Here is a 26,591-nt window from a genome sequence, read left to right on the forward strand (position 1 = left end):
CTGTTGGCCAGAATAGTCCAGCTATGGTTGGCCATGGTTCAGTGTGACTCACTTTGGTCTGTACTCTGGTGGTTGTGAAGCCAAGGATCTTTGCTGCTTTTTTATGAATGCCCTCTGCACTTGTAGGGTCACCTTAACCTCCGATATCTCTGTTTATACAACCATTTAATATCAACTGGAGTGCAACAGAACTGTTTGGATATATCCAGTCATTTCGATAAATTATGATTTTCTTGCCCGCTGCTTTGAAAACGAGTCAACATCCCAAGCTGGTCACTCCCTGACAGGAAGGCAGTTGCTTCAAGTTCCATTCTACAGACTCCAGCTCAAAGTCAAGGCTGATGCTCTGAGGCAAGTGCTGTGGAAGGGGCAGTACTGAGGGACTGAGGGAGTGTCACACTGTGGGAGGGGCAGTACTGAGGGTGTCACACTGTGGGAAGGGCAGTATTGAGGCCGCTCAGGGGATCGCGTGTGTCATGGATGGTGTGAATGTGATTCTCATCTGAAGTATTGCGGGTGCGTTTTGCGGTTGTTAGTTAGCATTATTTGCTGCGGTTAGAATCTGTCTGCCCAATTTTTTCTTCTTTCTGTATTAGTTGTAGTAGTTTTGACACTGGATGTCTTTTCATAGTGCTTTTAGTGAATAAACGTTTGTGAAAAAAAGGGGCAGTTCTGAGGGAGTGTCACACTGTGGGAGGGGTAGTACTGAGGGAATGTCACACTGTGGGAGGGGTAGTACTGATGGAGTGTAAGATAAGATATCTTTATTAGTCAGATGTACATTGAAACACACAGTGAAATGCATCTTTTTGTGTAGAGTGTTCTGGGGCAGCCCGCACGTGTCGCCATGTTTCCGGCGCCAACATAGCATGCCCACAACTTCCTAACCCGTACTTCTTCGGAATGTGGGAGGAAACCGGAGCACCCGGAGGAAACCCATTCACACATGGGGAGAACGTACAAACTCCCTACAGACAGTGGCCGAAATTGAACCTGGGTCACTGTCACTGTAATAGCATTACACTAACTGCTACACCACTGAGCCTGCCCTCACTGTGGGAAGGGCAGTACTAAGGGAGTGTCATACTGTGGGGGGGGGGGCGTAGTACTGAGGGAACATCACACTGTGGGAGGGGCAGTACTGAGGGAACGTCACATTGTGGGGGGGCAGTTACTGAGGGAGTGTCAAACTGTGGGAAAGATACCCGGTGTGGCACGGGGCGGGTTGCACAGAGGATCTCCTGGTGGGTCTGGCCAAGCTGGCCATCCACGGGATGCGGTGACAGGTGGCCGAGGGTTCCAGCCGGTCAGCCTGCTTGCCCGTCTTCTGTGCTTATGTGCGCGCGCGGGTGTCTTTGGAAAGGGAGCACGTGGTCTCTGCGGGCACCCTGGCTGAGTTCCGCGCTCGGTGGGTCCCTCAGGGGATTGCGTGTGTCGTGGATGGTACCAATGCGATTTTGATCTGAAGTGTGTGTTGCGGTAGCGGGCGTAGGGTTGCGTGTGTGTTTCGTGGGTGTTAGTTTGCATTATTCTCTGTAGATATGTAGTTGCTTAGTTGTTTCTTTCTGTATTACCTGTAATGTATTGATATTGGTTGTCTTTTGTAGTGCTCTTAGCGAATAAATGTTTTATTAAAAAAAAGGGGCAGCACTGAAGGAGTGCCACACTGTGGTGGGGGGGGGCAGTATTAAGGGAGTGCCGCACTCAGAGTGTGCCTCATGAATGGACGTGTCTGGTGGATCTGCTGCCCTTCAGCTGGTGTTAAACAAGGGCCTTAACTCCTACCAGCCGGGCATGCGAAGGTCTCCCTGTGTGAGAGTTAAACAGCAATGAGCTTTTGCTCTGTGTTCTGGGATGAACACAACCAGGTCTGCTCATCATCGGGGAGACACATCGGGAGCTTGCTGCCTGCAGTGTACTGACTGTGATTCCCCCATTGGAACACAGGCCACAGTTTGGAAGAGTCCGATGGATTGACGGGGCTGCAGGAGATCCCTTCAATGTTGAGATGGTGGTTTATTTTTCTTTATCTCTTTGTCTTATGCCTCCGTTCCTCTTTCACGTTCCACCATCAGTAACCAGACAAGTGAAGCTGTGAAGCCTCAGTTAAAGTTCACCCACAATCTGAGTGGCTCCAGGTCCTGTGATCACAGCCCCAATGATCAAGTCTATTATTCATTGTTTATTTACTAATCGGATGTGTAATTAGCCACATCTGGATTCCAATTACCAGATGTGCTGATGTATTGAGCAGAACAGGGCAGTATTACAGCATGATAGATTGTCTCCTGAAGATACTCACTGCAGTGACAGCACCTCCTGTTTGCTTGTAAAGACCTTATTAACCATTGTTCCGCTCCAGGAGCAACTCATATTTCACCTTGTGGCATTGAAGCATTAGGGCTGTCGGCAGTAATATCAGTGATGCTCAGTTACTGACACCAACTTCTGACTCGAGCAGTCTGGCAGCATCAGTGTGAATAAGGCCAGGCACAGCTCAGCTGACTGATAGCCTCCACCTTCAGTGACTCCCAACAGCAATCTGGAGAAAAGGCACCTTGATAGATTCGACATTCATCAGCAATGTCATCATCTCCTGCTCCCCATTCCTGGCTATTTTTCCCAACCACTTTCTGGAATTCTTGGCAAAGGTTCAGTGGTTAGTTACCAGCTATTAAACTGATTTATCATCCCGCATTGGATGACCAAGACTGCCCTCTACGTAGGCCGCTTTAACACACAGAGCCTTTGGCCAGAGCTTTGGCTGGCACTTTACACCAAGCTGCACTAGGAGCTTCAGGGAGACAGATTACAAGGGAGGGAGAAGGGTTTCCAGTGGCTGGTGGCTTGGAGACATGCCAGGAGTTGAGGCCAGGTGAGATCCCACAGGTTTGCAGACTTGAAGGAGGTTAACTCGGCAGGAGGGGAAAGGCCAGGATCTTTTTCCCAGTTGATCACTGCCCAGACTTGAAGATAATCCTCATAAAAGGAGCTGGAGGAACTCAGCAGGTCAGGTAGCATCTATTGGAGGAAAATGGACAGTCAACGTTTCAGGTTGACACCCTTCATTTGGACCCAAAACATCAACTGTCCATTACCCTCCATAAATGCTGCCTGACCCACTGAGTTCCTCCAGCTCCTTTGTGTATTGCTCCAGATTTCCAGCACCTGCAGTCCCTTGTGTCTCAAAGGTAATCCTGTTCAGTCCTGGGGGATGGCGGACCCCAGTATTCTGCCTCTCGTCAACATTCACAGGCTGGCTGGTGGATGCCTGAGAAACCACAACCTCCAGGTGGGGTTGCCTTCACCTGTGCCTTGAGTTGCACTGTGTGAACTTTACCTTTTCATGCAATCCTGATGAACATATCGAGATGAAGGGCAGACTGAAGGAGAGTTTGCTTTTCATGGCCACGATGGCTTTGCTCCTTCATATCCCTGACTGGTGGAAAGTACTTGTTGAATAACCGAGAGCAGAGAATGGCTGAGATTGTGTGCATAGAACTTTCCACTTGCAATTGGCCAGGTTGGACACACCGTTACCTGGGACCTGCCACTGCGTCAGCCAATGCTGGTGGGATTCACTGAGCAGTAAGTTCATGCCCTCTCAAACCTTCTGGATAATGCCACACTGTAGGAAGAGGCCATTTGGCCCATCATGATGATGCCAGCTCTTTCAGTCCCACTTATACCTTGTTCTTTTTCCAGAACCCTGCTTATTTCTCCTGTACAAGATGTTACCCATTCCTGTATTGGAAGCTCCTGATGAACCTTCTCTCATTGCCCTTTCAGGCAGCATATTCCATAACACAGCAACTTGCAGCATGAAGGCACTCTCCACTACCCCTTCCCTCCCAGTCCTTTCACCCAACAACCTTTGTGTCCTCTGGTGACTGACACTCCTGCCACTGGAACTCCCTGATTTACTCTGCCAAACCTTTCATGACCTCGTCTAATCTCCCTGAAGCCTACTCTGATCCAAGGAGACTGAGCCCAGCTCCTCCAGCTCCCCACCCGAAAGATGTGGCCTTCCTGCACTCATCTGTCCACTGCTCTCCAACTGAGGCCCCTGCACAACCTGTCCGGGCATTTTCACTCTGATGCCACTTAGGTTTAGGGTACTGAAATTGGTGGGCTTAGGAACCCTGCAGTAAACTGGCACGCAGGGACAATGTGGGTTGCCCTGGGTGAAGCCCACGAATCACGTGTAGATTCTGTGGGTGAAGCCCAGAAGTCACAAATGGCTGCAGGGTACAGAGGCAGGGCATAGGTTGTGGGTGAGCCGGACACACCAGGACATGGGATGTGGGTGAGCAGGATATACCAGGACATGGGATGTGGGTGAGCCAGACACACCAGCCACATCCCAGGATTCAGCTCCTGTGTCCACACCACATGACATCATCAGAGCTCTGATTGAATTACAACCTCCTCACTGACTCCCTGCTCTGCAGAATGCGACATGTTGCAAACAATTCAATACCATATTGATTTGGGTGTTTGGTGCCAAAGGTTACTCATTTTTGTAACAAATGATGCCGGTGAGCTCACTTTGAGTCTTTCCCACCCACAAGGAGAGAAATGAAACCCAGGAAACAGCTTCCCTTTCACCTCCAACACTCCAGCCTCATGACAACATTAACCAAATTATGGGAAAATCCCAAGTCCAAAAAGTGGAGGATTAGGAACAATTTCACATTGCCCTGCTCACTTGATTCACCAGATGGACAACTGCTGGCTTTAATTTATCACCTTTAATGGAGCAAAACTCCCAAGCACATCACAAGAGTGATGTCCAACAAAAGCTTCATGTTAAGTTACTCAAGGAGATAGCAGAACATCCAACTAAACCAGAGGCTTGGTCAGGAGAGATTTTAAGGAAAGGCGGGAAGATGTACAGCAGGAGATCCAGAGCTCGGGGCCCAGGCAGTGAAGGAGGAGAGAGAGGTAGGAGGTGTAAGGAGAGAGTTCAGGACCCAGGCAGAAGAAGGCATGGCTGCCAGTGGTGGAGCGATGGGAATCAGAGATGTTCAGGAGGCCAGAGTTCTAGGAATGAACAGACCTGGGAGATGAAGGAGGGGACAGAGAGAGGGAGGGTGAGACCAGGAAGAGATAATTTTTAGATTTTTCTGGTTCATCATGGAAACCAGTAACACTGGCATACCTTGCAAGAACATACCCAATATCTGAAAGTAAAATATCCCAGTTAGTACAAATCCAAAATAAAAATAGAGAATGGCGGAAATAAGTCAACGAGCATCAGTGGAGAGAGAAAGAGTTAACCTTTCAGGTTGATGATCTTTCATCAGAACCGGAGTCATCTCCCTGAACTGTTAACTGTGTTTCTCTCTTCACAGATGCTGCCTGAATAACAGAGAATTTTCAACATTTTGAGCATAGTTCACACACGGATGCTTTCCCATATAAACTCCCCAACCTATCCCTGAGGAGCCTGGTTCTTCATCATACAGCTAACAGAGACCAGTCAGATACTTTGTTACCCTCTCTCTTTCTTTCCACCCTCTCAGCTGACCCAGCTGCTTTGCAAAAGCTTTCCTCTGATATTTCTGATCAAAATTCTCTTCTTTGTGAAAGATTGAAGTTGCTGGTCTCCACTCTGACCTCCATCATCTGCTTCACCCACCCACACTTCCTCACCCGTCCCTTCCTTTATTACTCGACTGTGTCCAGGTATTCCCCTGTGCCCCATTTACCAGTTTCAGTGTAGTCAAGCTCAGCCAGAACATCACAGCCTGTTCCCTTACTCACACTAAGTACCTCTATACTCATTGACCCAATCTGGCTCCTATTCCAACAAGGTTCTGATTGTGTTAAGTCTCTCCATAGTCTTGCCCTCTTTCTCTCTATAATCTCTTTCATAGCTCTCTCTGCCTTTGGCCTCTTCTACATCCCAACCAAATCAGAGCCTTTCACTCCAAAGCTCCCTCCTTGACCGTTGCCACCTCGCTGCTTCCCTCTGCTCCTCCTTCAGACCTGTGACTAGCTATTTGATTTCTCCCCATTCATCCCCTTCACCAACCCTTCTTTGGCTTTGCATTGAGTTGGTTCTGACCCTGTTTTCTTTGTGGGTTTTGGGAGATTATAAATCAGGAATTATGTGATTACCCAGCCCTGCCCAGAAAATTGCCTCAGAGCAAAAGTTTCCAGATTAGTTCCACTTTTCATCAACATTCATCCAGCGAAAGGAAAATGACTTTCTGACTGCTTAAGCCAAAGTACTTGGAGCACAATGAAAATCTGGGCCTGTTTCAGTGACCAGCAGTCAGTGGAAGCCTTTGAGCTTCACTTGTTTAATTTATTAAAGCACTGGAACCCCTGATTTTAAGACTAATGTGTGTATTCACAATCATCTAGTTCCAATTCAAACACACTGCAAGTGTTCTTAGTCAAAGTTTCCTTCTGTGGTCTGGCTTCAGACTCAGGTGGACAATGAATCGAGTCGAGGCATTGACGTCAAACAATCCTGAACAGGTCCCGGCCTCGTGTACAGCTTGCCACAGTAATCTTCGCCATTGACAGTGCCAGCAGCACAGACTGCTGGACTCTTGGTAAGGCCTTGATTATTTTTATGTGGTTTCTTTATTATTTGGAATGTCTAACCAGCCTGACCACATATTCACTTGAAGTCACATTGCAGGTTTGAAGATTAAAAGCCAAGCAGATCAATGAGATGGAGTGTGCACAATGCACGTTTGTCAGTGTGGGCTGTGCAGGGATTGAGCTGACCTCTATATCAATGCTTCTTTCTCACTGTTGCATTTGCTTGTGCACTCACGCCTCTAACTAACAGCATCACAAAGCTTGACATCATCCAGACATGGCACACAGTAGCTGTAGTTGCCTCTTATCAAGGCAATCAGGGATGGGCAATAAATGCTGGCCTTAACAGCAATGCCCAGATCCCCGAAAGAACAAAAAGCTCCAATTCTCCCTCATTCCCTCACTGTCTCTCTCTCTCCCCCTCTCTTTGTCTGTCTGTCTGCCTTCTCCTTCTATCCCTTTCTCCTGTCTTTTTTTTACTTATTTCTAGCTCTTAGCCTTGTCTCTTGTGGTCTTTGTAAATCTCAATTTCCCTGTCTCTCTCTTAAAACAAAACACACTCACACACACATATGCATGTACACAGACACACATGCAAACACAGAGGTATCCATGTAACCGGTGCAATGTTTTTCTGAATGCGTTAGGACTCCATATAGCTGAAGATTTCTCATCCAACAGGGCAGTGTGACTCATGTTTGCCCTGACACCAGTTTCATCCTGACTCACCCTTTGCTCTTCCTGTCACTTTCCAGCAATCTGCAATGGTTCCAGCAGACTGGAGAGTGGCAAGTGTAACCCCATTGTTTAAAAAAGGGAGAGAGTAAAAGGGAACCATAGACCTGACATCATTTACTAGGATTAACGCTGGAGTCCATTCTAAAGGACCTAGAAAAGTATTACCAGCATTAGGTCAAGTCAACATGGATTTCTGGAAGGAGAATTGTATTTAAAAGCCTGCTGGAATTTTTGGAGGATGTAACAAGTAGAAATGAAAAGAGAGAACCTGTGAATGTGGTGTACTTGGATTTTCAAAAGAATTTGATCAAATCTTGCTTAAGAGGTTAGTGTGTAAAATTAAACTGCTGAGTATTGGAGGCAATGTATCAGTTTGGATGGAAGGTGGATTGATGGATGGGAAACAAAGAAGGAATAAAAGGCCTTCCTTTGGAAATAAAAAAAGTGCATACATTGGAAATTGAAATAAAAGCAGAAAATGCTGGAAACACTCAGCAGGTCAGGCAGCATCTGTGGAGGGAGAAACAGGGTTAATGTTTCACATCAGTGACTCTTCAAAGCCCTGCTGAATGTTTCCAGTAGTTTCTGCTTTTATTATAGATGTTTTCAGAGTGTCAGACGATAACTAGAGGGGACCCCAGGGAGCAGTGCTTGGGCCTGTTATTTCTGACATATATCAATGATTTGCATGAGGGAATATACACAGGAAATATGTACAGGAAATGCAATACAATCAGCACGTCCCACTTTACATTCATTGTGCCATAAAACCAATACATTCCATTTACAAAACACCAATGCTACCCCACCCGCCTCCTGTATTAAAACGCTCTTGCACAATGTACCCATGAAGTGTTTGAGAGGCTGTTATCAGGATGCAGCCCCTCAGAATCCAGTGGTGACAGGACCCTAGACTGTGGTCCTTCCCCACAGAGCCTTTCTGGTGGCTGCACCAAGCTTCAGTGCATCCGTCAGCACATACTCCTGCACCCTGGAACATGTCAGGCTGCAGATTTCACCCGTGGACATCTTGTTGTATGGAAGACCACCAGGTTTTGGGCAGACCAAAGTGTGTCTTTCACCGAGTTGGTGATCTTTCAGCACCGCCTGATATTTGTTTGAAGTTTTGCCCTAAATTCCTGTTTGGATTTATCAGTCTTGGCCTAATAGTTATCTCCCTGGGTTTGGTTTCCCCAGATGGAAACACCTCATCTGTCTGAACCTGATCAAACCCTTTCAAATTTGAAGAAGTCACTCAGGTCTCTCGTCAGCCTTTTCTATCCAGGGGAAGAGTCCAGCTCCCTCAGTCCTTCCCAACAGCTGTAAGCTCTAGTTTCCAATCATTTTCGTAAATCCTTGAATACAGAAATTTCCTATAGGTTCTCAGGTTTGGGGAAAGAGCTGGGAATGTATCGTAAGGAACAGGATCAGACACCAGCAGAAAGTGCATTGAATAGTCAGGTTCTGAGGTGACAACAACACTGATGGGAGAGAGGGAAGTTGCTGAATTTTCTTGCAAATGCTGATGGAAATCTAAAACTGGTTGTTTACCGAAGAGGGAGCAAAGACATTGTGTTTTTATAACCCTTGCTTTTGTGCTAAGCCTATCTTTGCTGGATGACAAATGCAAACTTTCTTTGTTATTCCTGAAAAATATTTTTGTCTTCGTTGTAATTTTTGTTATAGACCCATAAAGTCATAGAGTTATACAGCACAGAAACAGGCCCTTCTGACCAACTAATCTCTGCTGACCGAGTTGCCTAACTGAACTAGTCCCATTTGCCTGTGTTTGGCCCATATTCCCCTAAACCTTTCCTATCCATGTATCTGTCCAAATGTCTTCTAAACATTGTAATTATACCCACCTCTACCGCTTCCTTTGGCAGCTCGTGCCACATACCCATAACCCTCTGTGTGGAAAAATTGCCCCTCGGGTCCCCTTTAAATTTCTTCCTTCTCACCTTAAACCCATGCCCTCTAGTTTTAGACTCCTCTACCCTGGAAAAATGTCTCTGACTGTTCACCTTATCTATACCCCTCATGATTTTATATACCTCCGTAAGGTCACCCCTCAGCCTCCTACATTCCAGAGAAAACAGTCCCAGCCTATCCAGTCTATCCTTATAACTCAAACCATCCAGTCCCAGCAACGCACATGTGAATCATTTCTGCATACTTTCCAGCTTAATGACATCCTTCCTAGAGCTAGGTGACCAGAAATGCACACAATACTCACCAATGTCTTGCAAAGTTGTAACATGATGTCCCAGCTCCTGTACTCAGTGCCCTGACTGATGAAGACAAACGCGTCAAATACCTTCTTCACCACCCTTTCTACCTGTGTCACCACTTTCAGGGAACTATGTACTTGTATTCCTAGGTTTCTCTGTTCTACAACACTCTCCAGGAACTTGTCATTTACTGTGCCCACTGCTCCTTCTACCCACTGCTCACCCACAGCAGCAGGAGGAACATCTGGCCCACCCAAATGGCCAGTGGTATTTAAAAGGATCACAAGCCCTCACAGGTTTGAGTCAGACTGTCTCTCCTGGGCATTTCCACAACTTCAGAAATGTGGGATGCTTTCTGGAGTTCTTTAGTCCTAGATGAAGGAACAAGGCAGGTTCGCAGGGGTCTACAGGGTGGTAGGGCAAGGTGGGAGGAGGCTGCAGGGAAGCAGGGGGCAGGTGCTAACTTTAGGTTGCTGCATAGATCTGTTGCTCTCAGTCTGGATGCATGAGACAATTATCGTAGAAGACAGTGAGGCTGAACTAATTCTCTCAGGGGGAGGAGTAGGAGTAGGAGCCCATTTTCACCCCAAGCTCTTGTCTGAACTTCAAAGGAACATCAGCGAATAGTGAAACAGTGAAATTCACCAAGGAGGGTCTCACTGAAATCCCCCAAATGGAGCCTCAGAGTGGGGCAAGGACTGCATTGTCAGTGACCATCACGATGTCAATTCACTGATGATGTGTGTGATGTGATGCATTGAATCAAGAACCTTTGGATCTACTTTCTGGCGTTGACCTTCTCTGCCATCAGAATGTGTCTGGAGTGCTCCCTGTGGATACAGCCCCTTCTTCTCACAATCTCCAAGCCATTCTCCAAGTTTTCTTTTTCTTTTTCAATCTTTTTATTAATTTTCAAATTAGTACAAAATAATATATATATCATTAGTAATTATACATATGGTGCAAAGAGATCAGGATAACAATCGTAACAGTTCATATATATAATCACAAGGAGTAAAAAAAAGTAATCTAGACCTCCCGTTCTCTTATTAAGTGAACAAATACGAAAGAAAAGATTGAAAAGAAGTGAAATTTAATTATATGAAAGAAGAATCCCTGAATCAAAAAAATATTGATAATAAACCAAGAAAAAAAACAAAAACTTCAAAAAAAAAACTGGACTGATATTTCTTCAATTAAAAAGGAAAAAACCATTATCATGTCGTCAACTCTGCTCCTCTGTATTCAAGGGTTATTGAAAGGGATCTGAAAAAGGTCAACTTATATGGAAATAATTGAATAAATGGACTCCAAACTTCCTCAAATTTAAGCAAAGGATCAACAGTACCACTCCTAATTTTTTCTAAGTTTAAACATGCTATAGTTTGGGAAAACCACTGAAAAGTGCTGGCAGGTATTGGATCCTTCCATTTGAACAAAATGGATCGCTTGACCATTAATGCGACAAAGGCGATCATATGACAAGCAGAAGCAGATAAATGGCGAGATTCCATCATTGGTAACCCAAAAATTGCAGTAATAGGATGAGGTTGTAAATCAATGTTCAATACAGATGAAATAATGTTAAAAATGTCTTTCCAATATTTTTCCAAAAGGGGACAGGACCAAAACATATGTGTCAGGGAAGCCACCTTCGAATTACATCTGTCACATCTAGGATTTATATGATGATAAAAACGGGCTAACTTGTCCTTGGACATATGGGTCCTGTGAACCACCTTAAACTGTATCAAAGAGTGTCTAGCACACATGGAAGATGTATTAACTAATTGAAGAATTTTCTTCCATGTCTCTGTAGGTAAAAGTCTCTGGAGTTCTCTTTCCCATTCATTCTTAATTTTATCAAGTTTCTCTGAACGTACAAGTTTTCCATACTGACCCGTTCATCAGCGTTTCATGGGTCAGATTCACCTCCTACACAAACCCAGCACCTGCTCCACCCACAGTGCTCCTCCCCTTTAGGAGGAGCGGGCTGACCTTACACAGAGCCCCTCATCACCTCAGGCTCAATACACGACCAGTGAAGAGTGCAGTTACTGTAGACTGATGTGGAAACCATTACAGTGAGGAGGCAGCATGCTGCCCACACTGGGCCCTCCCAGCCAGAGCCTGGTTCGGGGGCTTTTCCCTTTGACCCCATTTTCCTTTCTGCGATCACATTGCTCTGCTTTAAAAAGCCAATCCCTTTTATTTACCTCACAGATAGAGGACTTCTAAAGTGTGCAGTGTACCAGTGTCTCCTCAGATCTGTTCTGGGAAAGCTTGTGGTCTTTCATTATTCCATTCAGTTATAATAAATCTTAGTGTCAGAGCAATTGGAGAGATGGAATGGGAACAGGCTGCTGAAATCCACCTTGTTATTACATAGAACCCTTTAAACTCAACTAATAATTTCCTTCTGGCATTTCCAGACCAGATTTTGGAGGTTTCATCAGATCGGATTGCCTGATTTTAGGTCAAATCATGGAATGGAACAGCTCAGAGGCCATTTGGCCCATTGTACTTGTGCTGACTTGTGAAACAGCTTCCAATGAGCGGTACTGCTTGAGAGCTAAAAACTGGCCAGGAGACAGTTGAGTACAGCTGTGTCTTTGTTGAGGTACTGCTGTTGAACCTCTCACCTCACGGAGAGGGCAAACAGGCCCAAGACTGCAAGAAATTGCGGAGAGTTATGAACGCGGTCCAGTCCATCAGGCAAACTAACCTCCCCTCCATTGAATCCGTCTACACTTCCCACTGCCCCGGGAAAGCAGCCAACATAATTAAGGACCCTTCCCACCTTGGACATTCTCTTTTCTCCCCCCTCCGATCAGACGGAAGATATAAAAGCTTGAAAGCGCATATCACCAGGCTCAAGGACAGCTTCTATCCTTTTGTTATCAGACTCTTAAACAGACCTCCTGTACGCTAAAGATGAATTCGATCTCCCAGTCTACCTTGTTGTGGTCCTTGCACTTCATTTGTCTACCTGCACTGCATTTTCTCTGTAACTGCAAAACTATATTCTGCATTCTATTTTCCTTTTTACTACCTCGATGTATGGAACGGTCTGTTTGGATGGAACACAAACAAAAGCTTTTCACTGTATCTTGGTACATGTGACAGTAATAAACCAAAACCAATTCCAATTCACCCAGAGGCCAGCACACCCCTGGACTGTCATTCTTGGATTCCATATCAAGACTTCATATCCATAAATTCTGGCTAAGTAGATGATTCATAAAGGAGAGTGACAGAAGGTGCTGTGGCAGATATTGAACAACAGCTCAAGTGTCAGGCTTTACTCTACTAAAGGTTAGAAAGAAAGGATGAGGCTCACCAAATATTAAATGTCTTTGGGACCTTGTACTGAAACTGTGTTTACAGGGTGTGCAAGAGGCATAGCCCAAAGGCAGAGCTGGGAGTGGGACATGAGAAGATGTTGCCTGAAGAACCATCTGCCAGTAATGGGGCCAGGCGGCTTTCAGGGGAGAATACCCTCAGGAGGGAGTTTCCTTGGCTCCCAGGGCTGAGGGAGTTCAATTCTCAGGGTGGAGGCTGGCACTATAGACCCATAAAGCAGAGGCTCAGAGCGGATATGTTCAAAATCACAAAGGGTTAACTCAGTGAGAGGGAATATATACCAGCAGAAATCCAACAGGGAGCATCTTTATCTGAAGAGCAGAAAGAATGTGGGACTCAATCCCATGTGGAGGGGTTGAGGTAGGTTGTATCAATGTATGTAAGGGGAGGCTGGACAAGCAGGTGGTGGGGGGGAGAGGAGGGGAAAGAAGCGAGGATGGTCCTGAGAGGTGTAGATGAGGAAAGGCAGCAGGAGGATTGAGTGGAACATGAATGCCAGACTTGTTGGGCCGAACAGCCTGTTGCTGTACTGAATGTCCTGTGTAATTCTATGTGGTGGAATGATGTCCTACAAAGCATTGAGGGAAAGACATCCCTTCATATCCACACCTCACACAGGACTCCCTGGAAGTCTCTACGCTGGAGTGTTGTGGAGGTTTGATCACTGGGGGTTTTAAAATGGAGGGAAAGAGTTTTTTTGAAACACCAGGAATTGAGGGTGATGGTGAACATATGTTCTTGTGTCATGTTCTGAAGTACACAATCCCCTAGAGCTGTGCATGGAGAGAGGAACAGCAGGCCATTCAGCCCTTCAAGACTGTTCCCTCATGGTGAATCTGTAATTTAACATGATTTACCTGCCCTGATTCTGTAACCCTTCATTCCCAACAAATGTTCAGCAGCCACAGCTTTCAAACTTTTAACTGATGCCAGTTTCCTCATCCCTTTGATGGGTAGTTCCGGATTTCCACTGCCCGATGTGTGAAGATCTGCTTCCTGGTGAATGGTGTGTCCAGTTCCCTGATTGGTCAGTCTCTTATTTTAAGATTATGAGTTAGATGTGATCAGATTCTAGGGGAAGTAATGGAGAACACACTGTTCACCTGGACACACTGGTCACCTGGACACTCCGATCACCTGGGCACACTGATCACCTGAACATTCAAATCACCTGCATACTCCAATCACCTGGATACACCAATTACCTGGACACAACATTCACCTGAACAGACCACTCACCTGGACACACTGGTCACCTACACACACTGATCACATGAAGAAGCCATTCATCTGGACACACCATTCACCTGGACACACTGATCACCCGAACAAACTGTTCACCTGGACACACTGTTTACCTGGACACACAATTCACCTGGGCAGGTGGCTGTATGAGACCAGTTGTAGAGGGAGACAGTGGGAGGGAGGGGAGGCAGGGTTCTGCTTTTTATGATGTGTGCAGTCTTTCATTGGTGATAGGAAAGTTAAATCCTGCTAGTTTAGGACCATTCACCTTTCCAAATTCCTCAGAAAACAATTATTGTTGGATTTTCCAACAAACTTTGTCATGGAACACTATGTGAACAGGCACTGACTGGAGGCTAAGATCAGATCACCTGCCAATAATGGCGACCGCATTCATGCCCTGTAGCATTAGAGAGAGAGCTGTCTCACGTGAGTTCCCTGGTTGATGAGGGGCTTCATTTTGTGAGAGACTGCACAAGCTGGAACCGTGCCTCTGTGGATGTAACAAAGGGATTCCAAACCACCAGGGGGTTTGAAATAGTAGCAAGTTTCAAGCAGTTTCCAGAGGGCACAGAGTGAAGATCATTGGCACGAGAACAAGATGAGCCGCTGTGATCTGGGATGCTGTCTAAGGAGCAGTGAGAGCAGAGACAGCAGGAAGTTTCAGGAAAGGCTGGAGAGGTACTTAAAACTATACTTGAATTAAAAATAAGGAAAATCCTTTACAAAGCAGCAGTGGAAGTGTAGGGACGTGATCATTATGAACTGCCAGGTACGGGGGCATTGTTTAAACTGGATACCGTGTTTCCTCCACTACAACAAGGACTACATTTTATAAAGTCCTTCATTGGCCGTGAAGCACATTGGAACATCTCCAGATTGTGACAGGTGCTACAGAAATTCAGATGTAAGAACATCAGCAATAGAAGCGGGAGTAGGCCATTCAGCCCCTCAACTGTGTTCTGTGATTCAATACAATCATGCTGCCACTTCCCTGCACTAACCCCACATTTCCAATACTGAAAATCTAACAATCTCGGAGTTGAATACTCTCAGCGACTGAATCTCCACAAGACCCCTGGGGATGAGAAGTCCAAAGATTCACGACCCCCTGGCTGATGCAAGTCCTTTACCCACAAATGAGGCCAGAACTGTGGGGCACAGAAACCCGTTGCCCAGCTCTCTGAGGCTGAGCAGATGAAAGAATAAGATCTTAGTTCCAGATGTTCTGCGGTGGCTTTTAGGACTAACGAGCCTTCTCTGTTAGACATTTACTCCATTTTCAGATGTCTAAGTATAAACCTTTCCACAAACCAGTTGAAATGAGATCAAAGGTATCTTGGTTGAGCCCTGGATACTATTTAGTGAGTTAATTAGAAACCTTTCACCATTTTGCAAATCCAGTTCACTAATAAACTTTAAGTGGGCTGTGAACACTGCAAACACATCTTCTTCTTCTTAGACAGTCTTTCAGGATCAAGGATGGCTTGCTTCCACTCTGGTTTTGTGGGTTCTGAGGTGGTTGACAAGGCTAATGTGGAACCTGCAGACTCTTCCACAGATGGGACAGGGGATGCCTGATGCGACGGATGCGTGGGTAGGTTGTGAGATGGTGTTCCTCCTTCCATTGGTAGTGGAGGGCCTCAAGATTCTTAATCCCGTCCCAATGTTCCTTCTCTACTTTGAGCAGTTATAGGCCAAAGGTTCTCAGTGGGGATGTTGGACTTCTTCTAGGAGACTTTGAGCACAGCCTTCAATTTTTTCCTCTGTCTGCCTGGTATTGTCCTCCCACAAGAGCTTGGAATAGAGTGCCTGTTTCAGGAATCTAGTGTCAGGCGTGCAAACAATGTGGCTTTCCCAACATAGTCAATTGTTCAGCGTTTCTGACTGTCCCACAGCTGTGCCTGTGTGATTGATTGTCCCGCAGCAGGCTGGAATGACTGACAGGGTGCTGGTGTGTTTTGATGCCCAATGAGTTGAGGCGAAAATCAACCTTTAAAGAATGGGAAGGGGAGAAAATGATCAGGATGACAGAAGTTAAAAGAGAGAGGGAGGAGTGGGAGAGATAGAACCATAGAACAATACAGCACAATAAAGGCCCTTCGGCCCACCATGTTGTGCCGACCCTTAAACCACGCCTAAGACTATCTAACCCCTTCCTCCCACATATCCCTCTATTTTAAATTCCTCCATATGCTTATCTAACAATCTCTTGAACTCAACCAACATACCTGCCTCCACCACTACCCCAGGCAGCGCATTCCATGCCCCAACCACTCTCTGGGTGAAAAACCTTCCTCTGATATCTCCCCACCCATTACTTTAAAGCCATGCCCTCTTGTATTGAGCATTGGTGCCCTGGGAAAGAGGTGCTGGCTGTATACTCTATCTATTCCTCTTAATATCTTGTATACCTCTATGATGTCTCCCCTCATCCTCCTTCTCTCCAAAGAGTAAAGCCCTAGCTCCCTTAGTCTCTCCTCATAATCCATACTTTCCAAACCAGGCAGCATCCTGGTAAATCTCCTCTGCACCCTCTCCAACGCTTCCACATCCTTCCTATAATGAGGCAACCAGAACTGGACGCAGTACTCAAAGTGTGGTCTAACCAGAGTTTTGTAGAGCTGCATCATTACCTCGCAGCTCTTAAACTCGATCCCACAACTTATGAAAGCTAACATCCCATCAGTTTTTTTAACTACCCTATCCATCTGTGAGGCAACTTTCAGTGATCTGTGGATATGAACCCCCCAGGTCCTTCTGCTCCTCCACACTACCCAGAACCCTGCCATTAACCTTGTACTCCGCCTTGGAGTTTATCCTTCCAAAGTGTACCACCTCACACTTCTCCAGATTGAACTCCTTCTGCCACTTCTCAGCCCAGCTCTGCATCCAATCAATATCCCTCTGTAATCTTCGACAGTCCTCCACATTATCCACAACACCACCGACCTTTGTGTTGTCTGCAAACTTGCTAACCCACCCTTCCTAACCTAACCCATAGAATGGGCCAAAGTGGATGCTTTGTCTTTGGATTTTCAGAAGGCCTTCGACAAAGTCCCACATAGTGTGCAAAGTTAAAGCACATGTGATGGGGGGAAGGGGGTAACATACCGGCATGGATTGACAGACAGGAGTAGGAATAAATGGGAGTTTCTTAGGATCGCAGGTAGTGATTAGATGGAGGTATTGCAGGGATCAGTGCTTGGGCCCAGCTAGGCAAAACATGCATCAGTGATTTTAGGGAAGTGATTGTAATATTTCAAATGTTGCTAATGACATGGAACTGGAGGGACTTGTGAGTTGTGCAGAGGACATAAAGAGGCTTCAAATTGATTTAGATAAGTTGAATGGGAAAATACATGGCAGATGCAGTACAATGTGGACAAATGTGAAGTTATTTGGTTGGATTAATAGAGAGGTGGCATATTATTTAAATGGTATGACATTTGGAGTTGTTGATGTAGGAAGGACCTGGGTGTCCTTGCACACCTGTCGCTGAAAGCAAACATGCAGGTGAAGCAAGCAGTTAAATGCACAAATGGTACGTTGGCCTTCACTGCAAAAAGTTTTCAGTAAAGGGGCAAGGATGACTTGCTACAGTGGCACAGGACCTTGGTGAAACTACACCTTGAATACTTTGTGCTATTTTGGTGTCCATACCCCCCTGCCTTCCTCACCTCACCTCACCTCACCTCCCTGATGTACTTGTCGTAAAGGCTGTGTCATAGAAGTTGACTGGAAGTTCACCTGGGACGGTGGACTGCAGTACAAGGAGAGGTTGAGCAGACTGGGCCTGCATTCACTAGACTTTAGAAGAATGAGGAGAGATCTCATGGAAGGGTAAATAATTCTGGTAAGTTTCAACAAGTCTGGATGTAAGGGGGATGTTTTCCCTAGCTGGGGTATTTAGAACAAGAAGGCACAGTTCCAGAAAATGGCGCAAGAGATTTAGGGCTGAGATGAGTTAAATTTCTTCACCTGGGAGTGTGGAACTGGTGGAACTCTCCACCACAGGCAGCTGTGGAGACTAAGGTGATGAATACATTTAAGAAGGATACTTAAAACACTGGAGACAAAGGACATCAAGGAGTATGCGAAGAGAGCAGGGATGTGGTCTTGAGAGAAAGGATCAGACGTGATTGTATTGAGTGGAGAGCAGGCTCAAAGGGCCAAACGGCCTCCTCCTGCTCCTATTTTCCATGTTCCTCTCTGTTCCTTTGCTGGCTTGTTCTGTGGTTACTGACATTAGTGCAGCAATGAACAATTACTAACTTCTCCCAAGCACCTGACTTACTGACTTGCCTTCCAGAGCTGAGTCAAAGCTGTCTGTGACTGAGAGTCAGCAGCTTCAAATTCCTGGGCGTTAACATATCAGATGGCCTGTCCTGGGTCCTGCACAGATGCAATCACAAGGAAAGCACATCAGTGTCTTTACTTTCTTAGGAGGTTAAGGAGGTTCAGCTTGTCACCGAACACTCTAACAAACTTTTACAGATGTACTGTTGAAAGTATACTGACTGGTTGCATCATGGTCTGGTACAGCAATTCCAATGCACAGGAATGTAAGAAGCTGCAGAGAGTAGTAGATTCTGCCCAATATATTACGGGCTCATCCCTCTCCACCATTGGTTGTATCAAAGGGAGGCGCTGCTTCAAGAAGACAACATCCATCATCAAAGATCCCTACCATCTGGGCCATGCCATCTTCTTGCAGCTGCCATCGGGCAGGAGGCACAGCCCTAATCACTACCTCAGTATAGCAACACTCTGACAACTTCGATCACTTTGCACTAAAATGGACTTTTTTTGTTTCAATTGTGTCCTTCCTTGTAAAAATTGTGTTTAAGTTATGTTTAATTTATTTCTTGTAAGTGCTGCTTATATGATGCTATGTGCCTGTGATGCAAGTTTTTCATTGCACCTGTGCATATATGTACTTGTGCATATGGCAATAAACTTGACTTTGAGTTAATTTCACATCCCACCTCTCCTACTGACAGCAATGTGACATGACCAAGTTATTTGCCCAGTAATGTTGATGGAGGGGTAAACATTGTATCGATACCAAGAGTGTCCCTGCTCTGCAGAATACCTCCATGTGATTTTTAACTGTGAGAGCAGAGAGGGACTTGGCTTAACAATGCATGTGAAAGACTACACAGCATCTGTGAACATTGCCTGCCCTGTGCGTCCGCAGTGGGGTTTGAACCCATGACTTCCCGACTCAAAAACAAGCAACTACCCTTTGTAGCTGCAACTAACAACGTGGCTATAGGAACAAAACACAAAACACACAAGAACAATCTAAGTAGGTATATCCTGTTAGTTTCTTCTGTTTTATTGAACTGATTGCAGCATCTGTGATGTGAAATGGATCTTCAGAGATCTCAGACACTTTCCCATGGCACCTTTTCTCGCCCTGTCAGAGACATTCCCTTTGTCCTATCCAGCCTACCCCCATCTTCTCAGCAACTTAAACCTGACTTGTTTTCTCTCTTTCCCAGTTCTGACGAAAGGTCCCAGACCTGAAACACTAACGCTGTTTCTCTCTCCACAGGTGCTGTCCAACCTGCTGTTTCCAGCATTTTCTGTTCTTAGGCTCAAATTCTGTGATTCTCACTCAAGACATATCTGGCCAGGGGTTACCTGTTCTTCCCGTCTGGAAAGTTTGGCACCTGTTCCACTGCCAATTCACAGCTGTGCATTCAGCGAGACCCATTACTGTTTCCAGCTCCTTTACTTTATGTCGGAACTGATCACTTCCACAGCCTGACAGCTTGCTATGACTACAGGCTGTGTAAATGTCTGTAGCTCCTGCTTGATGCTTTGTCATTTGTTTATCAGGCATTTTCATCTGTACCAGATCCTCCTTCACACCCAATCTTCACCACACTACCCTACCCACCAGAGTCCCTCACTGCAAAGGATTATACAAAGTGACATACATCTCACAAAATCACCTCTTTGACTGATTTTCCTTTGCGCAATGAAAGATCTGAACTCCATTCACTCTGTGTGGGTGATAAGACCATGACAAACAAGCCCGAGTCAGTAATTACTCATAATTTATATTGTTGAATTCAGATAACAAGTTTAGAAACTCCTCTGAGTTGTTCAAAAATATCAGGTATTTATTTTTGGGCCACACAGTGTCAGCCCTGCCTCTGTGTCAACTCAGACAAGACTGTGGTTTAAGCCCCACTCAGAGACAGAGCACAAAATCCATATTGGTAATTGATAATTGGTTTATTATTGTCACATGTACCAAGATATGGTGGAAAAGCTTTGTTTTCCATGCTATCTGTACAGATCATTCCATACATAAGGACATTGAGGTAGTACAAAGGGAAAAGCAATAACAGAATGCAGAATATAGTGTTACAGTTACAGAGAAAGTACAGTGCATTGCAGGTAGAAAGTAAGCTGCAAGAGTCAAAGACGAGGCAGATTGGGAGATCAAGAATTCATCTTCATCATATAAGAGGTCCATACAAGAGTCTTATTACAGTGGGATAGAAGCTGTCCTTGAGCCTGGCGGTGCATGTTTTCAAGCTTTTGTATCTTCTACCTGATGGGAGGGGGGAGAAGAGAGAATGTCTGGGGTGGGTGGGGTCTTTGATTTTGTTGGCTTCTCTCCTGAGGCAGCGAGAAGTGTAGACAAGAGTCCATGGAGGGGAGGCTGGTTTTCCTGATATACTGGGCAGATTGACACCTCCAGTACTGAAGGAGCATTGCACTCTCAGAGGTGCTGGCTTTTGGATGTAACATGCCAACATACCAATCAGTAGCAGAAGTAGGCCACTCAGCTCCGTTAGTTAATCAGATATGATTGTAATCTCAATTCCATATTCCAGTCTATCCCTGATAACCTTTCACCCCTTACTTATCAAGAATCAATCCACCTCCACCTTAAAAATATTCAAAGACCCTTCTTCCACTGCCCTAAAAGACATTAAACTGAGTCCTTTTTGTTCTCTCAGTTGGAAGTAAAATATCCCACTAAAAGAACAAGGTGTAACACTGCCCCAACACACGTCAGCTCTTTGCTGTTTGTGGGAGCTTGCTGTCTGCAGTCTGTTTCCTACATTGCAACGGAGGCTGAAATTCAAGTGTTGTGAGAGGTACTTTACAAATGCAAAACTTGTCTCTTCTTCCTTTTGTTTTGAAAGATCCACTCTGTTCTGAATTATATAACAAACCCCACCACTTCTACAGATAGCTGCTTCAGGAATGAAATTTTATCATGTCTGGGTTGGATTCATAGAACGCACAAATGTGACACCTAAAGTCTTTATCAGGTGATTTAAGCCCATACTAAATCCTCTGGGAGTTCTGTATGGAAAAGGCAAAGGGGTTTGGCCCTACATCATTGCATCAACCTTGCTGCAGACAATAATAGGCATTATGTTTCGACGAGGTAATTCAATCAAAGGCTTTTAGTGGCATTGTAAACCTTTAGAGTAAATCTTGATTGGTTTATGAGTCTCCACTGACCCGAGAAACTGAATCAAGGCTTAAAAAGGGTTGCAAGACATGTGTTATTCTTTATAACATGCAGTCAGTTTCTCAAAGGTTTTCATAACAGGAGATGCATTGGGTATTGAAGAAATGGAGGAGCATGAGAGGGATTAACGAAGACAGTGACAACCTTGGGACTAAAACCTTTCACTGGTTCCACCCTCAGGTTATGATGTGGCAGTTCCTGCTTGAATATTGCCATTTCAAATTAAACTCCAATAAATTTCTAATTGTTTAATGTGTGCCTTCTTGCAGTTTTGCTAGTGAAGTAGGGAGGGTGAAATGATTGGTGGTGCAGTGGGGATTTTGAGGATAGGTACATGGAAGTGCAGTGTAGAAGGTGGATGGGTGTGGAGGGAGGACAGATATGGTGTGAAGGGTGGACACATGCAGAGAATAGACAGGTGCAGTCTGAAGGGTGCAAGAAACAAACTGCTGGGGAACTCAGTAGGTCAAGCAGCATCTTGGTCATGGAGGCAAAGGGATAGAGTCAGAATCAGGTTTATTATCACTGACTTATATGTTGTAACAATTCAGGTCGAGACCCTTCATCAGTTCCTCCAGCAGTTTGTTTTTTGCTCCTTATTTCAGCATCTGCAGTCTCTTGTGTCTCCATTCTGAAGGGTGGACGGGTGAAGAAGGGGACGGGCAGAAAGAAGACAGATGTGGAGAGGGACAGATGAAAGGAAGGATACAGGGGCAGATGGTGAACAGGTGTAGTGTGTGGACAGATGAGGGGAGAGGTAGAGGTGCAGAAGGTGGACGGGTGTGCGGAGTGGACAGGTTAATGGGGTGATACAGGTGCAGAAGGTGATCGGGTGTGGACATTGGACAGGTAAGGTGGAGGTACAGTTGCAGATGCAGAAGGTGGACAGGTGAGGAGAGTGGACAGATGTGGCAGGGTACAGGTGAGGAAGGTGGACAGGTGTGGAGAGTGAACAGGTGAGGGAGGGATACAGGTGAGGCGGACGGTACCGGTGCAGGTGGAGAACAGGTGAGGTGGGTGAACGCCGCGTTGCCTTTGTGATTAACATAGCAGTGGAAACCTGCCAATCAGATGTGAGGACTCCGCCTGCCTTGCACGTGAGGCCCCGCCCCTTGGTTCAGCCGGTCGCCGGATCGCGTGTGCGGCCCCGCACGGGAATCGGACTGCTCCTATTGGACGAGAGAGGTGAAGGGGCGGGAGTTACAGTGCGTGCGGCGTCGGGTCACATGATCCAACGGACAACATGGCGTCGGTTGCAGACATGTTCGATGTAACCTGGGAGGGTGAGTGGTTTTCGGTCTGGTGGAGGGGCCTCGGGGTCCCGGATCGTCGTTGCTTCCTCACCGGAATGCTGCTGAACCTTAGTCGCCACGGCTACCTTGGGGAGCGAGGGGGCCGGGTCCCAGCTCAGGTGTACACAGCTTGGGCAGGAGTGTGATAGTGGTCGTAAGGTCATGCGGAGAGTGCGGGGGTGGGACGCGGGCAGAGCGAGGGGCGTGTGCTGGGGGTGGGACGCGGGCACAGCCGGGGGGAGGGGGGCGTGTGCTGGGGGTGGGACGCGGGCACAGCCGGGGGGAGGGGGGCGTGTGCTGGGGGTGGGACGCGGGCACAGCCGGGGGGAGGGGGGCGTGTGCTGGCGGTGGGACGCGGGCACAGCCGGGGGGGGCGTGTGCTGTCGGTGGGACGCGGGCACAGCCGGGGGGGGGGGCGTGTGCTGGCGGTGGGACGCGGGCACAGCCGGGGGGGGGGGGCGTGTGCTGGCGGTGGGACGCGGGCACAGCCGGGGGGGGGGGGCGTGTGCTGGCGGTGGGACGCGGGCACAGCCGGGGGGGGGCGTGTGCTGGCGGTGGGACGCGGGCACAGCCGGGGGGGGGGGCGTGTGCTGGCGGTGGGACGCGGGCACAGCCGGGGGGGGGGGGCGTGTGCTGGCCGGTGGGACGCGGGCACAGCCGGGGGGGGCGTGTGCTGGCCGGTGGGACGCGGGCACAGCCGGGGGGGGCGTGTGCTGGCCGGTGGGACGCGGGCACAGCCGGGGGGGGCGTGTGCTGCCCGGTGGGACGCGGGCACAGCCGGGGGGGGGCGTGTGCTGGCCGGTGGGACGCGGGCACAGCCGCGGGGGGGCGTGTGCTGCCCGGTGGGACGCGGGCACAGCCGGGGGGGGCGTGTGCTGGCCGGTGGGACGCGGGCACAGCCGGGGGGGGCGTGTGCTGGCCGGTGGGACGCGGGCACAGCCGGGGGGGGCGTGTGCTGGCGGTGGGACGCGGGCACAGCTGGCGGGGGGGCGTGTGCTGGCAGTGGGATGCGGGCACAGCCAGCGGGCGTGCTGGGGTTGGCATGTGGGGAGTGTGGGAGAGGCACGCTTCAGGTAGGATGTGTGGAGAGCAGGGGGTGGCGTGTTATGGGTGGAACGTGGAGAGCAGTGGTGGCATGCTATGGGTGGAACATGTGGAGAGCAGGGGCGGCATGCTGGGTGTGGCACGTGGGGACAGTGGGGGGTATGCTGGGGTTGGAAAATGAGTGGGGCACTGCTCGGGGCAGGACGTGTGGACAGTGGGGGGGTGTGCTGTGGGTGGAACGTGGGGATAGCAGGGGGCAGGATGTGGAGAGAGCGGGAGTGCGTGCTGTAGGTGGATCATGGGTGGGGGGCTTGTTGGGGGTGGGATGAGGGGAGAATGGGGTTTGTGCTGGGGGTGGGACATGGAGAGAGCAGGGGGTTGTGCTGGGGTTGGGACATGGAGAGAGAGGTGGGTGGTGTGCTGGGCATGGGATATGGGGCTGGGTGGGGCTTGTGGATGATCAAGAGGAAGGTCAAGGTGTGGGTAAGCAAGGTTGACACATGAAGGGGTATTTGGGTGTCACAATCATCATGAAACCAGAGAAAGCTGTCTTGAGCTTTCAGTTTGCTATTATTCATGGTGTAAGTGGGACTGGACTGCAAGGGAAGAAGGATCTGAGTGTGAAGTCATGCTTCCTCAACTAAGCATGCATTCATGGGGTTACAAGTTGAAGCTTGTGCACCACTTGTTCCATCCTGTTTTGGCAGTAGTGCACAGATTTCATAAAGATGGCCCATTTCCTTCCCTGCATGGGTTTGAGTGGATTAGTAGGGTGTTTCTGGCAATTTGGCAACTTCATGGTTGGTTTTATTTGGAAAAAGGTGAATGTTAAATGTTTAGGCAATGTCAGGAGTGTTTGCTTGGTAACCTGGCCAACCAGAATAGATTATATTACTAGTTATTTTGAAGAAGTTGCTGTGTTATAATTGGCTGCTGAGCATCTTGCATTATACCAGTGATTACAGTACAAAAGCATCTCGACCATAAAATGCTTTGGATGCCCTTGGGAATACTGAACTTTGTTCCAACTCAACAGGGAAAATGTATACACATCTGTTTCATTAAAGTGCATCAAAGCACTTTGATTTTTATCATTGGAAATTGTTGAAGTAATAGAGTTGCTTATGCTCCTAAATGTGTTATTTTTGCTTTGCAATACATGTAAAGGTAGATTGTAATCATGGGCCCTCACACTTTTGATGTTCAATTCATGGAGCAAGTTGACAGGGAAAACAACGGTATTATCATACAGGTTTGTGATCCATTTGCATGGCCCCATTTATGGTACACTGGTGCAGCAGGTAGTGCTGTTACCTCAGAGCTCCAGGGACTTGACCTTAACTTTTGGAGCTGTCTGTTTGGAGTTTGCATGTTTTCACAAGGTGCTGTGGTTTTCTCCCACATCCCAGAAACTTGCTGGTGGATTAATGGCAAAAAAAGAGTCAAAGGGGAATTGATGGGCATCTGTGAGAGAGAATAAGTTGCAGTAGTCCATGGGAACTAGTCCTTCCCCACCACCCCACCCCCCAACCTCCCCAAATGGGATTACTCCCTTGGGAGCCAGCATGGAGTAAATAGGCTGAAATGACTCCTGTATCATTACAAGTATAAGATATTCATGTAGTTTTTACTTACTCTATATAGGAGACTATCAGAGCATGAAATTTACTTATTTGATACTTGTGTTAGTGCAGGTGATTGGTTGTGCAATGGAAGTAATATAATGAACCCCAGAATGCTGGACACATTGAGCTAAGGATAACTGTTGTTTGGAAAGGAGTTAATGTGAATGTGGATAATAAACCAATAATATTAATTTGATACCACTCAGTGTTAATTAAGACGGGTGTCTTTGGCTGTTTGAATAATTCCATATCATTAAAAGAATGGAAACGCATGATTTAGCAGGTAGGATGTTATTGTAAAACCACAATGTTTTGACTACATTGGCAAATTTTATTTAATTTGACAAGTTTAAGTCTGGAATACTGCCCACTATCTTTCCCCTAGTTCAACAATTCATAATCCAAGAATGGGGTGAATAATTAAAGGGGTGTTTGGAAGGCAGTACTACATCATGAATCAGATGCATCAATTCAAAATGCAAAAACAAAATGCTGGAAATCTGAAATTTAACAAAAAAGGAAAATTAGTGGAGGTAGCTGGTCAGGTAGTATCTGTGGAGATAGAAACAGTTAATAATTCTGGTGTTGGCCTTCATCAGAACCCATCTGAGATGTTGATTCTCTCCACTGATACTGCCTGTCCTGCTGAATATCCTTGGGTAGTCTATTCAACAGTTGCCATTTGTATCCTGTGTTCAGTGATGTGAGTGTAACTATTGCACCAGCTGAAACAGTCCAATTTGGCATTGTTCAGTGCTCCTCTTTATCCACCTTTTCCAGCAGCCAGGGAAACAGGCAGGAAATTTTTTCTCCGATTTACTTTCTTAACTTTGTTCAAGGGAATATGTCTATTAAAGTAATTCTCAGATGTGGACATTGATCTCCCTGAGAAGATGATGTACAAGTTCCATGGACCTTATTGCTTTGAGCCACTTTAGATAGATGTAAAGCATAAATCAGATTTGTGGAGGACTGGATTTAAACCCAG

At 46.8% G+C, this 26,591-nt stretch overlaps 1 protein-coding gene across 1 annotated transcript in view; it reads left to right on the plus strand.

Moving 5' to 3' along the window:
- The first annotated feature begins 22,843 nt into the window (after positions 1 to 22,843).
- emc2 (ER membrane protein complex subunit 2) overlaps positions 22,844 to 26,591 on the plus strand; it is a 110,606-nt gene continuing 106,858 nt past the window's right edge. Inside the window, exon 1 of the mRNA XM_052023766.1 lies at positions 22,844 to 22,925. Within this exon, the coding sequence (XP_051879726.1) occupies positions 22,886 to 22,925 (40 nt within the window). The 5' untranslated portion in view covers positions 22,844 to 22,885. The remainder of the gene's footprint in view (positions 22,926 to 26,591) is intronic.

Source organism: Pristis pectinata, chromosome 9 (assembly GCF_009764475.1).
Source record: "Pristis pectinata isolate sPriPec2 chromosome 9, sPriPec2.1.pri, whole genome shotgun sequence".
NCBI lineage: Eukaryota > Metazoa > Chordata > Chondrichthyes > Rhinopristiformes > Pristidae > Pristis > Pristis pectinata.